The sequence below is a fragment of the Corapipo altera genome, unplaced genomic scaffold, assembly GCF_003945725.1.
Source record: "Corapipo altera isolate COAL_440 unplaced genomic scaffold, ASM394572v1 161, whole genome shotgun sequence".
Lineage (NCBI taxonomy): Eukaryota > Metazoa > Chordata > Aves > Passeriformes > Pipridae > Corapipo > Corapipo altera.
In genome coordinates this window covers 1,368,937-1,381,618 of record NW_020884979.1, presented here as the reverse complement: position 1 = coordinate 1,381,618, position 12,682 = coordinate 1,368,937, and the positions used below count along the sequence as shown (strand labels likewise).

The 12,682-nt window shown below is 56.9% G+C and overlaps 2 protein-coding genes across 3 annotated transcripts in view; one reads left to right on the top strand and one right to left on the bottom strand.

Moving 5' to 3' along the window:
* The first annotated feature begins 1,218 nt into the window (after positions 1 to 1,218).
* On the top strand, positions 1,219 to 2,768 carry DDIT4 (DNA damage inducible transcript 4). Of its 2 annotated transcripts, none has more exons than XM_027665587.1 (3): positions 1,219 to 1,261; positions 1,298 to 1,420; positions 1,628 to 2,768. In XM_027665587.1, exons 2-3 carry the CDS (start codon positions 1,324 to 1,326, stop codon positions 2,107 to 2,109), a joined length of 579 nt encoding a protein of 192 aa, XP_027521388.1. In that variant the 5' UTR covers positions 1,219 to 1,261; positions 1,298 to 1,323; the 3' UTR covers positions 2,110 to 2,768. The 2 variants fall into 2 exon arrangements, with proteins under 2 accessions (XP_027521388.1, XP_027521387.1); XM_027665586.1 differs by having other exon boundaries at positions 1,234 to 1,266; positions 1,303 to 1,420.
* A 2,961-nt stretch (positions 2,769 to 5,729) lies between these two features.
* Positions 5,730 to 12,682, bottom strand: part of DNAJB12 (DnaJ heat shock protein family (Hsp40) member B12) — a 17,624-nt gene continuing 10,671 nt past the window's right edge. Inside the window, exons 6-9 of the mRNA XM_027665656.1 lie at positions 12,419 to 12,528; positions 9,525 to 9,697; positions 8,511 to 8,659; positions 5,730 to 7,344 (exon numbers count right to left, since the gene is read on the bottom strand). Coding sequence (XP_027521457.1) covers positions 8,538 to 8,659; positions 9,525 to 9,697; positions 12,419 to 12,528 — 405 coding nt within the window. The 3' untranslated portion in view covers positions 5,730 to 7,344; positions 8,511 to 8,537. The remainder of the gene's footprint in view (positions 7,345 to 8,510; positions 8,660 to 9,524; positions 9,698 to 12,418; positions 12,529 to 12,682) is intronic.

Here is a 12,682-nt window from a genome sequence, read left to right as displayed (position 1 = left end):
GTTTCTGAGCGTGCAAATATCGGGGTGTATTTCTAACAGCTGGGGGTGGGGGTTGCTCATCTTTTATTCCAAAAAGCCGAGCAGTGGCTCTGCAAGCTGCAGGCGGGAGCCTGGACTTGTTCCCAGCTCCCCACACAGCCCCTCTGCTCCCTGGGATGCTCCCCACTCCCCCTGCCTGGACTCCCACCCCCAAAAGGGCGATGGATTCAAGCTTTGAGCCCTAAAAAGCAGCTGCTGGTGGGGTGCCCAGACCCCCCAGCACCCACTGCCCCGCACCCTTTGGGCGGGGGGTCACCACAGAGGGGGTCCTGTCCCCCTCACTGCCGGGCACTTTCTGCTCTGCACTGTGTTTACTCCGGGCTGTTATCAGCCTCGGCTGGGGAAGGACAGGACCCAAGATAGGTCCCGGGGTGACTGCAGAGTGTGCTCAGCCCCTCCGATAAAGCCGCGGGCAGCGCAGCGGGAGGACAAACAAAGCCCTTTATCGCCAGCCCGGCTCCCTGAGCTCCTCGGGGTCTGGCTTTGGGAAGGTCACGTACGCGGGGACTGGCGGGCACGGACCGGGGCTGCGGGGGACACGCTCGCAGGGTGCAGGGCTTGCAGGACGGCGGGGTCTCGTCCCGGTTTTAGGAGCCACGAGGGAAGGAAGAGGGGGATTCCCCCCAGCCTGGCACTGAGCAAAAGCCCATCCCAGCCCGGCCGTGCCCTGCACTCGCCCCCCTCGATCTTCAACCCTGTCTCACTCCAACATCCCTTATTCCCTTAAGAAACCAGGACAACGCCAGCTAATGGGACACGGGGGTCACTCCCGCTTCAGGGCAGGGGGGCTCAGCCCCATCCCGTGCCGGGGCAGCGGGATCCGCCCGCGCCGGTGGCACCGCGCAACCACCGCCTGGAAAACTCAGGGAAACTGAGTCTGGGCGCTGAGGGGGTGCCCGGGGGCGGTGCCCGGGCCCTGGGGGGTGCGGGGCACGGGGGGGCCCTGCGGACCCGCCCGACCCCCTGATGCAACCGCGGGTCCCGTTTGCAGGGGGCGGGGCCTGGCATGGAGGGGGCGTGGTCGGGAGCGGGGGCGTGGCCGAGCGGAGCGGGGGCGTGGCCTCCCGCTGTCACCGGGCAGGAGAGACGCGGCGGACGTGCCCCGCGCTCCCATTGGCGGGCGCGGGGAGGGGGCGGGGACACTCGCGCCGCCCCGATATAATGGGCGGGCACGGGCAGTGCGGGCAGAGCGGCGGCGGAGCCGGGACGGGAGCGGTGACATCAGTGTCCATATCCAGAGCCGTATCCATATCCAGAGCCGTATCCATATCCAGAGCCGTATCCATGCCCGGGCTGTGGGAGCGGCTGGCGGGCGGCGAGCGGGGCCGCCTGGAGACCTCCGACTGCGAGTCGCTGGGCAGCGCCTCTGGCTCGGAGGGAGGTGAGTGCGGGCTCCCTTCCCTGGGGTTTCTACGGGGGGCGGGGGGGAATCACTGAGTGTCCCTAAAGGGGGTGGCGGTGCTGTGCCGAGACCCTGTTACGCCCCCAAGCCCCTGGGGTCGGTGTTTCCCCCAGCCCACGCCTGTCCCATCCCAAGCCCCCGAGGTCGGTGTTGCCCCTGGCTGACCTTCCTCCGTGCCTCCCGCAGATGCCGAGTACGCCGAGGGGGTGTCGCTGCCGGACCTGGACCTGGAGCTGCTGCACGACCCCGAGGACGAGCTGCTGTGCTCTAACCTGATGGACGTGGTGCAGGCCACGCTGGGCCGGGCCCCGCTGGGCTCCAAGCGCTGTTCCCGGCTCCTGATGCCGGCGCAGCTCCTGGCGCAGGTGCGGGCGGAGCTGCAGCGCCTGGCGCGCAGCGAACCCTGCGGGCTGCGCGGGGCCCTCCTCGACCTGTGCGTGGAGCACGGCAAGGCCTGCCACGACGTGGGGCACATCGCCGTGGACCCCGCCGTGGTGCCCACTTTCCAGCTCACCCTGGTGCTCCGGCTGGACTCCCGCCTCTGGCCCAAGATCCAGGGACTCTTCGCCTCGGGGCCGGCCTTCGCGCCGCTGAAGCTGAGCACGGGCTTCAGGGTGATCAAGAAGAAGCTGTACAGCTCCGAGCAGCTGCTCATCGAGGAGTGCTGATGGGCCGGGCCCCGCTTCCCGAGTGCTTTGGAGGAGCCGGTCGGAGCGCGGCGGCGGCGGCTCGGGGCAGCCGCTGTAGTTTAGGTTAGGCTGGAGTAGGGCTGTAGGTGGAAGTAGTTTGGGCAGGTGGAGGTCCCCGTGGGGCCCCGCCTATGCCGGGACATCCCTGACGTGGAGCGGACCGGGACCCGGGCGGAGGTCGCTTCGCGCTGTCGATGATTGTGGGATGATCCCGGGATGCTCCCGGAGGCGGCAGCGGGGCTGCTGGGGGGGGGCGGCCGGTCTCCTGATGGCTGATCAATCGTGGGGCTCTTTTTTTGTAACGAGGATTGTAATCAATGGGGTTTCAGGGGGCGGGGGAGGGAGTGAGTGATGGCTGAGCCGTGGGTCTGGATCAAAGACAAACCCCCTCCGCCGGCAGCCGGGCGGGAGGGGGCTCTGGAATCGCGCCGTGTCTTTGATCACGAGAGTGGTGGGAGAGGGGCACGTGAGGTGCCGCGGGGCTGGAGGGCAGGACCCCCGGCCCCGACACTGTGTGGCCGCTTCATTGGTTACAGTTTACACTCATACACTTGATGTTCAAGTGCGACAATTCCTATGCAAATCGTGTCGGGTGGTTTTTTTTACTTTTCTAATAAAAGTTGTCTTGATTGATAACCCGCCGTCTCCCTGTTGTCAGTCTGGGCCGGGGAGGGGATGATGCAACCACTGCTCTGAAATCCCCGCTGGCACCCTCGGGAAGGCTTTCCCTGGCAGGGCAGCCCCTGTGGTGGGAGCTGGAGGTTTTGGGAATGGTGGGGAATCCCGGTGCGCCCACTCCTAATTGCAGCCATGGGGCTGTGACTCAGGGGGGCTGAGTCAGGGCCCTGAGCCAGCCCAGTGCCTGCTCATGCCTGGGGAGGAACACCCCACATCCCAGCCAGGAGCTGCTGCTCCTCCCCTGGGACCTATGGGGGAAAATCTGGGCTGAAAACCAGGAGAACTGGCTAAAATTGTGACTGAGGGAGGCTGGGGAGGGTCACACCTGCCAAGAGTGAGCATACCCCAACCCACTGCCAAGCTGAGACCAATTACACAAACCTGCAATTAGAGGCCTCGGGGGGGGGAAAGGCTTTCACTCAAGGGTGGTTAAGTCACTTGGCAAACGAGGAGCCCTCCCCTAGGAAGGTGTGGGGGGATAGAACCAGCCTGAAACACCATTTCCATTCACATACAAGTTTGTTCTGGCTCAGGTTTGAGTTGTTGGATTTTTTTTGTTTTGTTTTATCCCCCTGTGGACAAACAGTGACTTTTCATGGAAAAAAACTTGGGTTTGACACGGACAACCCAGAACTGGAGCATTTTTCGCTGGTGTAAATGCCACCTAGGAGCAGTCAGGGTGGCACAGCTGGAAACAGACCTCTGCACACCCACATTGTGCAAAGGGGGGGGATTTGGAACATTTCTCAAAGGGTCACGTGCCAGAGCATCCCCCCCTCACATGAGGGGCATCCCCCTGCTGGGGTCAGGCAGTGCCCCGTGGGATCATCCAGCACAAATCCATCCCCGGGGGGAGTGGAAAAGGAACTCCAAACCCCAAGTTTTTTTGGCAAAACCGTGAGAGGAGCAGGTTTTGGCACTGCCAGCGCAGTGTGTTGCTCCCGGGATGATTTACGGCGCGGTGACCGGGCTGTGCAGTCATCCCCTGCTGAGGCACATCGAGACTTGGAGCGATAAATATAGCCCATAAATACATGTATTTTTAAATATCAAGCTCCTAAGCACATGGAGGGGGGTGGTCCTGTGCCTCCTGTGCTTCCAGCAGCGGCGTGACCCCCACTTGTCCCCTACCAGCCACTCCAAGGGAAGACAGGGAACTCTGCATCCTGTTTTTTAAAATTATCATGCCAAGAAAACAGTAAAATCCACCAAAACTCCCCAAAAGTGAACACAGAGCGATGGGACAGCCTCTTTGCTGGGGGGTGCCCAGCAAAACCCTCTGTTCAGAAAACACCCTGTGGTCTCAGCCCCAGCTGTGAAGGTGAAGCTTTGCTCTTATTTATAGCAAAACAGCCTTTCCATGGGAAATTTGGGGGCGTAGCAAGGTCCCTGGGGTTTGGCAGCTCTGCAAGGTGCCAGGAGCTTCCAGCCAGGCTGGATTAAGTGTCTCCCATGGCAGGGGGGTAGGCAAAGGGATATTTTGGGACCGAGGAGGCATCAGTGGAGCTATTTGTGGCACCAGCATCAGCCTGAGGATCCCAGGTGTCAGCACAGCACTGGGAAAAGGGAGATTTTGGGGACACAAGCAGCAGTAAGGCAAATGAGGATTTAAATCCCACAGTAATGCTAAACCCTCATGTTTTGCTACCAGAAATGACAGTGAGAAGCGGAGTTTGCTCCCTACCTGCCTGCCAGAGGACACTGCTCCCAGAGTACCTGCCTTAGTTGCCTCCCGGTCTTTGGCAGCTGCTCCAATTAGAAGCTTGGGCTAATGAGCTGATGGGCACCTGCAGGTGAGAAGGGACCAACACACACTGAAATTCATAAAGTCTCCCATTGCTCTGGACCCAAAATGTAGCAAAACCACCCCAAAACCTGGGCCATGAACGTGCCTGGTTGCAGTCATGCCAGATTCCCCAGGGGCTGACTCACCACTGCTGGGAATGTGGCACTGAGGGGAAACAGAAGGGACGTGACCCTTGGCCTCTGAGAGAAGGGGAAAAAAAGGGAAAAGGGGAAAGTTCCCATCCCAAAACCTCCAGCCCTTGGGGGATGGGGATGCCGTGGGGTCCAGCCTTGCGCTGCCCCAGGGAGGGGGGATGTGGGGAAAAGAGACCCATTTGGGAGCACAGATCCCAAATCCAACTGCAGTTTCCAAGTTGCTGCTGTCAGGATGCACATCCAAGCCAGCCTTTCCAGCCAGGACAAAAGCAGCCTGAGCCTTCCTGCCCACCCTGATGGGGACCACGTCCAAAGGGCACCTTCAAATGCTGGGATGGTGCTGCCAGGCCAGTGGCATCCTGGGATGAGAATAAAGCATTCCCCAAAGGAGCGTGGCCAGAGGATGCAGGGAGCTGGCTAATGGGAGGGCAGGAAGGTGAGGTGCCCTCCTGGGAACATCCCAGTGGAACCAGTCTGATGCAAAGATGTCCTGCTGGGCATTTGCTGTCACCTTGCCAGGACCCACAGGGGCACCACCTCTTCTCCATCCCTCTCCCATCCCAGGGAAGGGGAAGCCCCCCCAGCACAGGGGTTTCCCGGGATGGCAATGACCCCAAATTCCATCCACTGCCTGCCTGTGTGAATACAGCGAGGAGCTGGAGCAAGGATCTGCGGGACACCAACACAGCCAGAGCCTTTCACATTATAAACATTTATTTATAGATGTACAATTGTATAATTAATTCTAAATCGAGAGATACAGCCTCTGTGAGCATCCACTGGGATCGACGCCTTCTCGCTCCTTATGATCCGTGGGTATCTACTGGAAAAAAGAACGATCCAAAGGTTTTGGCGGGCAGGCTCCGGGCAGGGAATGCTGTCAGGCAACACATCCAGCTCCTTCCGAGAGCGGGATTTCCGTCCAACCCCGTCCCCATCATCCCTGTGCCTCCATCGAGCGCCATTTCCAAATGCTGAACTTCCACCCACTTCCTTCTGAAGGTGGAAGAGCCATTTAAAAAAAAAAAAAAAATAAAAGGATTAAAATCAAAACCCCCTTAAAATCAGGTCCAAGCCACGGTTGGCTGTGGGGTAACAGGGCTTGTGGGCAGTGGGAGGGTGAGATTTCACAAAATAAAATAAAACAGCTGAAGACAGAGCCAGTGGCTTCCTACGGACAACGGGATAAAACCACCTCTGCCAGCCCACCTGGGAGCCGCCGAGCTTCTGATTCACTCCTCGAGCGTGCCGGGGGGACAGTTCTCACTGGAAATGTCTTTAGACACAGATGGAACTGCAGAGCAGCAGAACAAAATTTAAATCATCCAGTTTATCCCACGGGAGGCGGCTCTGCTCGTGCCAGCTTTGCTTCCAAGGGGTGGCTCCTGACCTCGGGCACCCTCCCGCCGGTGCTGCCCGGCGGTGACGGAGCGAGACACGCCACAGAGCCCAGGGCTGCCCTGATCCCCCCAGCAGAGCTGCTTTCAGAAGCAACACCACACTCCATTTCTTGTGGATCTGCAGTATTTTCCAGGTCTCCTCAGGGAAACGTGGTGCTGAGGTGCAGCCAAGGCCCGGCTGCTCTCGGTGGGTGGGTGGGCGAGGAGCCCCGAGCGCGGGACACGCACAGAACCCCCCGACGAAGGGCGAGGCCGACGGGAAGCCCTGGTGGGAAGCCCTGGTGGGAAGCCCTCTCCGCACGGAGCGCGCGCCACACGCTGATTACCAGGCAAAATTCCAGCAGACTCGGCGAAAAAAAGAAGTTACGTGCACAGATGAACCCAACGACTGACGAGCACAAACCATCCAGGACAATCCTTCCCGTCGCCGACGCCGGCGCTCAGCTGACCCGCCGTGGCTTCTGCTGACGCTGCAAAACCACCACGGCAGGGCTCCGGGCGGCTCCCCCCGGGGCTGTTACCCCCTGCAGCTCTGCAGTTCCCGTCTGTTGAAGGCAGGTATGGACATCCCAATCCCCACGACCCCGCTGGGCCTCCCGAAAGCCAAGTACAGCAACTGCAACGTGATTCTTGTTTTAGTGCCGGGCAGGAAAGTGATGTGGAGTGAGACACCCCGGGAAGAGGCTTCCCCGCTTCCCTGTGCACCAGAATGGGCAGAAAACAAAATAACTTAATCATCCAACCCCTGCATAGTTTAAAAGTACAACATATATACAGCTATAAATTAATGCTAAATAGATTATGTTTTCTTCTTCTTTTTCTTTCTTAGAGTTTTCTTTTGTCACCAAATCGTCCGGTTTCTCTCTGCGTTGGCAGCAGCGAAGGGTCTCCTTCTGCTTCGCGGCTTCTGCAGTTGGTTTGGGTTCTCTTACACTCCACGTGTCTCTTGCAGGGGCTGTGGGATCCCAGAGCACGCTGGGGTGATGGAAGGGGAGGAGGAAGCCGGGCAGCTTGGGTTTCCTGGCCCAGTCGCTGCCCGAACGGCGGAGAGAGGCAGAGAGAAGAAAGAGGGCAGTTGTGCGTTGCTAATTCTCCAATTCCATATTTTTAAGATAAGGTTTGATTCTTTTAAATAGTAAAGTCTGTCACCTCGGCTCAGTGCACTTCACCAAAAGTCTTCAGGCATTTCAAGAGTCTGGGAACAAAAGCGGGAGCGGTGTCAGTCTCCGGGCAACCCCCCCTTCCTTCCCCACCCCACAGCACAGGCAGCAGCTTTTCCAGGCTCTTTACAGACCACGGGGTGCAGGGAGGGAATTAAAGAAAAGCAGGTAATTAACACCAGCGTGTGGCAAAAGGAGAGGCAAAGTCATCCAAACAAGAGAACGGGAGGACCAAGATAAGAATGGATCCAAAACCAGGATACACCAAAAAAAAAAAAGCTGAATGTGGCCCAGAGGATTTGCTTTAAAGGCCAGACTCTCAGCTGCCAAGGAAAATAAACCCCAAAACTGCAAATCAAGCAGCTCGACGACCAGTGTCCTCAAGGAGTCCCTGTGAGTCGAAATGGTGTCTGTACCACACCTGGTACAAGCTTCATCTTTTTCTGCAGAAACCCTGTTTTCAAATAATTTTGGGATAGAGGGACCCGCAGGTTTCACAGCCCACACTACCTGGTAGGCAAAATCAGCCCAGAAATTTAAGCAGAAAAAGGACTCCAAACCCTGTGCCAATTTCTTTTTCATTATTTTAGTGCAGCACGTCCGGTCTCACATCAGGGCTCTCCTTAATCCAAGCTCTCAAACCCCTAAATCTTCCAGACCTACCCCCTCCTTAGCTGCTTTTATTTAGATTCCCAGTTTAACCAGTAAGTTACTTCTGCAACCTGCTGGGAATTCTGGCCATTTGCTTTGCTCTCCTTAAGCGTCAGGGGAAGGCAACTGTGGGGGAGGGAACATCTGTTGGGTGGGACTCCATTCCCTGTCATCACATTCACGTGCCAGGGATAACAGCTTTTCCAGTAAAACAGGCAACAAAGCAACCAAAAAAGGGTTCATTAAAACGTGGAGACTGGCTGCCATGGCTGGTAACAAACTGCCAACCAGCCAAGGTGCTCCCAACCTCACCCAGGGATCCCAGAGACCCAGCACTGACAGCACCAGAGAAAACAGGGACAGGGAGAGCTGAGGGTGCCAACATGCAAACTAAACCAAATCAGCATCTTGATTAAGGAGTGAAGGCTCGGTGGAGGGGGCGCTTCCCGCCCTGTGTGCATCCGACTCGTGGAGGTCTGTGTCTCAGCCAGGGATTTAAGTGTTAAAAGCACTACGGTGGCTCCCGGGGCAGCCCCGGCTCAGCTCGTACTTGTGCTGGTGCCGGGCGGGGCCGTGACTATCCGTGCAGGGAGGCCTGGACGTCTGACAGTCTGCTACAGCTGGGGGTGCCCATCTTCTGTGCCCGCTGGTACAGGTCCGAGTCCCCGAAGTAGCGTGCCCGGTACAACAAGCCTTCCTCTGCACAGGGAAAAGCCCAGCGTTAGGAATTCCGCCCGGGATGAGACCCACTCGCCCGGCCCCGGCCCCCCCACGGGCTCTGCTGGGAACGGGAGGCACCTCCGGCGTCCAGGGCGAGGTGAAACACAGGATGAGGCTGAGGAAATGGCCCTGTGGGACAGGATGGGCGTCAGAGCTGCTGACAGCTCATCCATCCTGAGAAAGCCTCTGGAGCCCGGCGGGACCGGCCCCCAGTCCCAGGGGGCACGCAAAGGTTACCCCAGCACTGGGGCATCGGTCTCGCTTGGCACCACCCGGGGCTCCAACAGCCCCTCTGGCGCTCCGGGCACTGGAATCCTACCCCGGCCACAGCTGTGGCCATCACATGCTGGGAATGGGCAGCCAGGGAAGTCAGGCTGCCCCCCTCGCTGCCCTCGCCACACTGTGCTGCCAGGATGGTTGGCAGGGTCATCTGTCACACCACCCCTCCCCGTCCCACACGCCCCCACAGCCCTCGGAGCAGGGCTGGGATGCACGACACCACGGGCAGCAGACTTTTCCACACAGTCCTTGGAGAACTGAAGTATTACACACATCCCAGAGGCCTTTTCCAACTTAAATGGTTCTATGATTCTACCCTCCCCCTCCACTGGAAGTCAGAGATATCCTGCTGACAGGGCAGGGGACCCTCCGGGGCACAGCTCTTGTCTGACCAGTTCTACAGCAGCATTAGGAACCAAACCAAAACAAAGCAAACCCCACGTACCGGGTCTGTCATGAAGTCACAGACTGAAAGAAACCCAAGCCAACAACACAGGAAATGTGCTGGCACCGTGTTAAAGTACAGCTCTAGCACAGACCCTCCGTTCCTAACCCCCCCACTCACTCTGCTGCTTCTCTTTCCAGCAGTTATTCCGGAGGTTTGCTATGTAGTCGTCCTCCACGCTCCGCTCCACGTTCTTCAGGTTCGTGCCCGTGTACTCGTCTGCAAAGTTCTCAGAGACGTAGTAGGGGACTTTCAAGTGCTCTGTGAATCTCCTGTGTATGTGACCCACAGACCTGGTCCAGGGAGAAGAGCAGAACAGTGTAGGAATTGCTCCAAGGGCACAGCAAAGCCCCCCACAGCGTGACGTGATTCCAAACCGCTGGAAACATCCCTCACTCCCAACCAGCCCCAGGGAAAGGAAAAGCATTTCTGGTGGAAATGAACTGCCAACACAGGGAGAGAGAAGCTGCCAGGCCTCCAGCTCGGTAGGCAGAGCTCTGAACACAGACATAGCTCCGAGGCAGATTGCCCAGGGCCTAAACCCACTTAAAATAAAGTGTTCTCCAGGATTTTCAGCACTAATTAAATCTCTCCGCAATTTCCTCCGCTCACAAAATTAGACCCGCTCTGCACCAACCAGCACAGAGAGCACTTTCCAGAAGGAGATCTCTTCCTCCCCTGGCCCTGTTGATGTGCATTTTAGACAAAGCCCTGACATTCCAGCAAACCTAGAGATCTTCACTGGGGCGTGTGGGAGCTGGAAGGCAGGACCCGCACCCAAACGCTGCATTTGTCAGGAACAGCTCCACCTGGAGACGTGCCCCAAGTTCCCCATAATAATAAATACCAGCTGGCTGCTGCATTTAAAAGCCAACCTGATTCTTAAGCCACGTATAAACATTAACTCATCTGGGTCGCCCTTCAGTCTGTTATCAGGGTTTACAGGAGTGATTCAAAGACTCCTGCACGTTTCACCAAGGTCCAGCTCTTGGGGATGAGCAGTGGGTAACCAGATGGCCTCAACAGGAGCAAAAAGCGCCCCTGGGATTTTTCAAGGCAAAGGTGCAGCCTGGGAGAACCCAGCTCACCATGTGAGCTGTGAGGGCAGAGCCCTGAGCTCCCCCAGAGTTCATACTCCTGTGTAAAATGAACTACATACAGAGTGTGCCCTCACGGGAGGAGGACTGAGGCTGGCAGAGCTACAGCAGCATGTTTGAGTGTAAAGCATGAAAATAAGGGCACAGGGAACCTGCCACCTGCAGTCAGACGTGTAATTAAGTCGGGTAAGTTCCGTGAGGTGTTACTGAAGAGCAGGGTGGCACAGCCAGGCCTGCAGCCAGGCAGCTCTTCCAGCAGGAAGCTGCTTTTTTGGAAGAGATTTACAAAGGTCACGGAGCGACAAATGGTTCTTTAGGACTCTGCCCTCCTCAGTGACAGCTTCACTACGGAGAAGTGGCATTAAAATCACCGGGTTCGACGCTTCTGCTCTCCTGCCCGCGGAGCTCAGACACAGCATTTCCCTTCTCAGCACAGCACAAGCTGCTGTGAGCGGTCCAGCAGCTCCTCCTGCCGGCACGGCACCGCCTCGTCCCAGCTGAACTGCCCTGGTCGCTCAGGAAGGAGGAGGGAGGACTGGATCAGCCCATTTGCTTCCCTTGTCCAAATCCAGACTTGGAAATTGGGTTGCTTGCAGCTACCCCAGCATGCAGAGACAGGGACAGCACAGGGAACAGGGAACAGAGTAGCAGAGAAACATCTGGGGCTCAGGGATGGCTTTCCTCTGGCAGCTGGCAAGGCTGGAAGCAAATCCCTGCCCAACTTCAAAACTTCCCTCCCCTGAGTGTCTTCTTACCCCACGAACTCTTCACCAGTACAATCCAAACTGGTATATATGTAATGCTTAATTTTACAGTCCTGATACCAACTGTGGAAATCACAGCTCAACCCTCTCAGAACAACCCTTAACTGTGCCAAAGCCACTCCATCTTTTGGTTGCAAGCACTAATGTCACAGTCTTTACCCTGAATCTGAAAGCTAAGCTGGGTTTTATAGTATTTAACATCATGCCCCACCCCTGGAAGTGTTCAAGGCCAGGTTGGACAGGGTTTGGAGCAACATGGTCTACTGGAAGGTGTCCCTGCCCATGGCTGGGGGTGGAACAATACAATTTTAAGGTCCCTTCCAACCCAAACCCTTCTGGGATTCTATGATCAATGGCAAACATTGCTACCTGTGAAACCAAGCAGGAACCCTGGGCTGTAACCAAGTCTGCCCTCTTTAAATACACATAAGGAACTTCCACTGAACACTAAGCTTTTGTTAAGGATGATGCAAGCAGCCAGAAATCAGGCCTGTTTTCCCACTCTCTGCTGTCACTGCAAAGTGACTAAGAAGAAAGACTCATTCCATTTGTCAGCCAAGTGAGCAGATGGGGCATTTCCACAGGATCTAGAATGAAACAGTTTCACTTTTGCATTGTAAATGCCTGGCCACTATTTCATGGCAAGATAAGAGTTCAAAACCAGGGTATTTCTCTGGGAGTGTCTTTTACTCTACAGGAGTGCCTTTTATTCCTTCTTCTCTTCCTCTGCTGCTTTGTACTAGGTGTAAACTGAGGCTTTCATGAAGAACAGATCTGGCTTTTGCTTTTTACTGCCCAATTTAACTCTACACCTCAATTTGTTCTCCATATGGGATCTTGGTGCCGGGCTGCAGCCTCCCAAAACCATTTTGCCTGTCCCTTTCCAGGAGGACACAGCCAGCTGTGGGTAAGGGTTGCAGAAGGTCCCTGTCAAAGAATGCCCTTCCCTTAGGGAAGTCAGAAACCTTCTCTGCTCCTTCCATTTCACACCTGTTTGAGAACCAGGAGGCCTACAGTGCTGTGTGAGACAGCTGGCAGCAAGAACAAGGGGTCAGGAGAGAAAGCAACAAACCAAAGGAAAACAGGGAAAACAGAGAGCAGAGATCCCTGTCCCCCCACACCCCCTCCCCATCCAGGGGGAACAGGTACTGACGGCCTGTGGCTCAGACTGTAGGGTGGGCTGGAGACCATCATCTGGCTGAGAGCAGACACAATGATCAGGATGAGGATGGGCATCAGCTGGACAAACAGCCCCAGGCCACCCTGCGGGAACAGAAACACACAGTGCACTGCCAATCCACACCCCTGTGCCCCAGGATCCCACAGCAGTGCACTGCCAATCCACACCCCTGTGCCCCAGGATCCCACAGCAGTGCACTGCCAATCCACACCCCTGTGCCCAGGATCCAGTGCACTG

Bases quoted from the DNA above. Each gene is read 5' to 3' on its own strand.
- DDIT4 (XM_027665587.1), top strand. From the start codon at position 1,324: ATGCCCGGGCTGTGGGAGCGGCTGGCGGGCGGCGAGCGGGGCCGCCTG. The intron at 1,421-1,627 runs GTGAGTGCGGGC...TGCCTCCCGCAG, and splicing joins CGCCTCTGGCTCGGAGGGAG to ATGCCGAGTACGCCGAGGGG.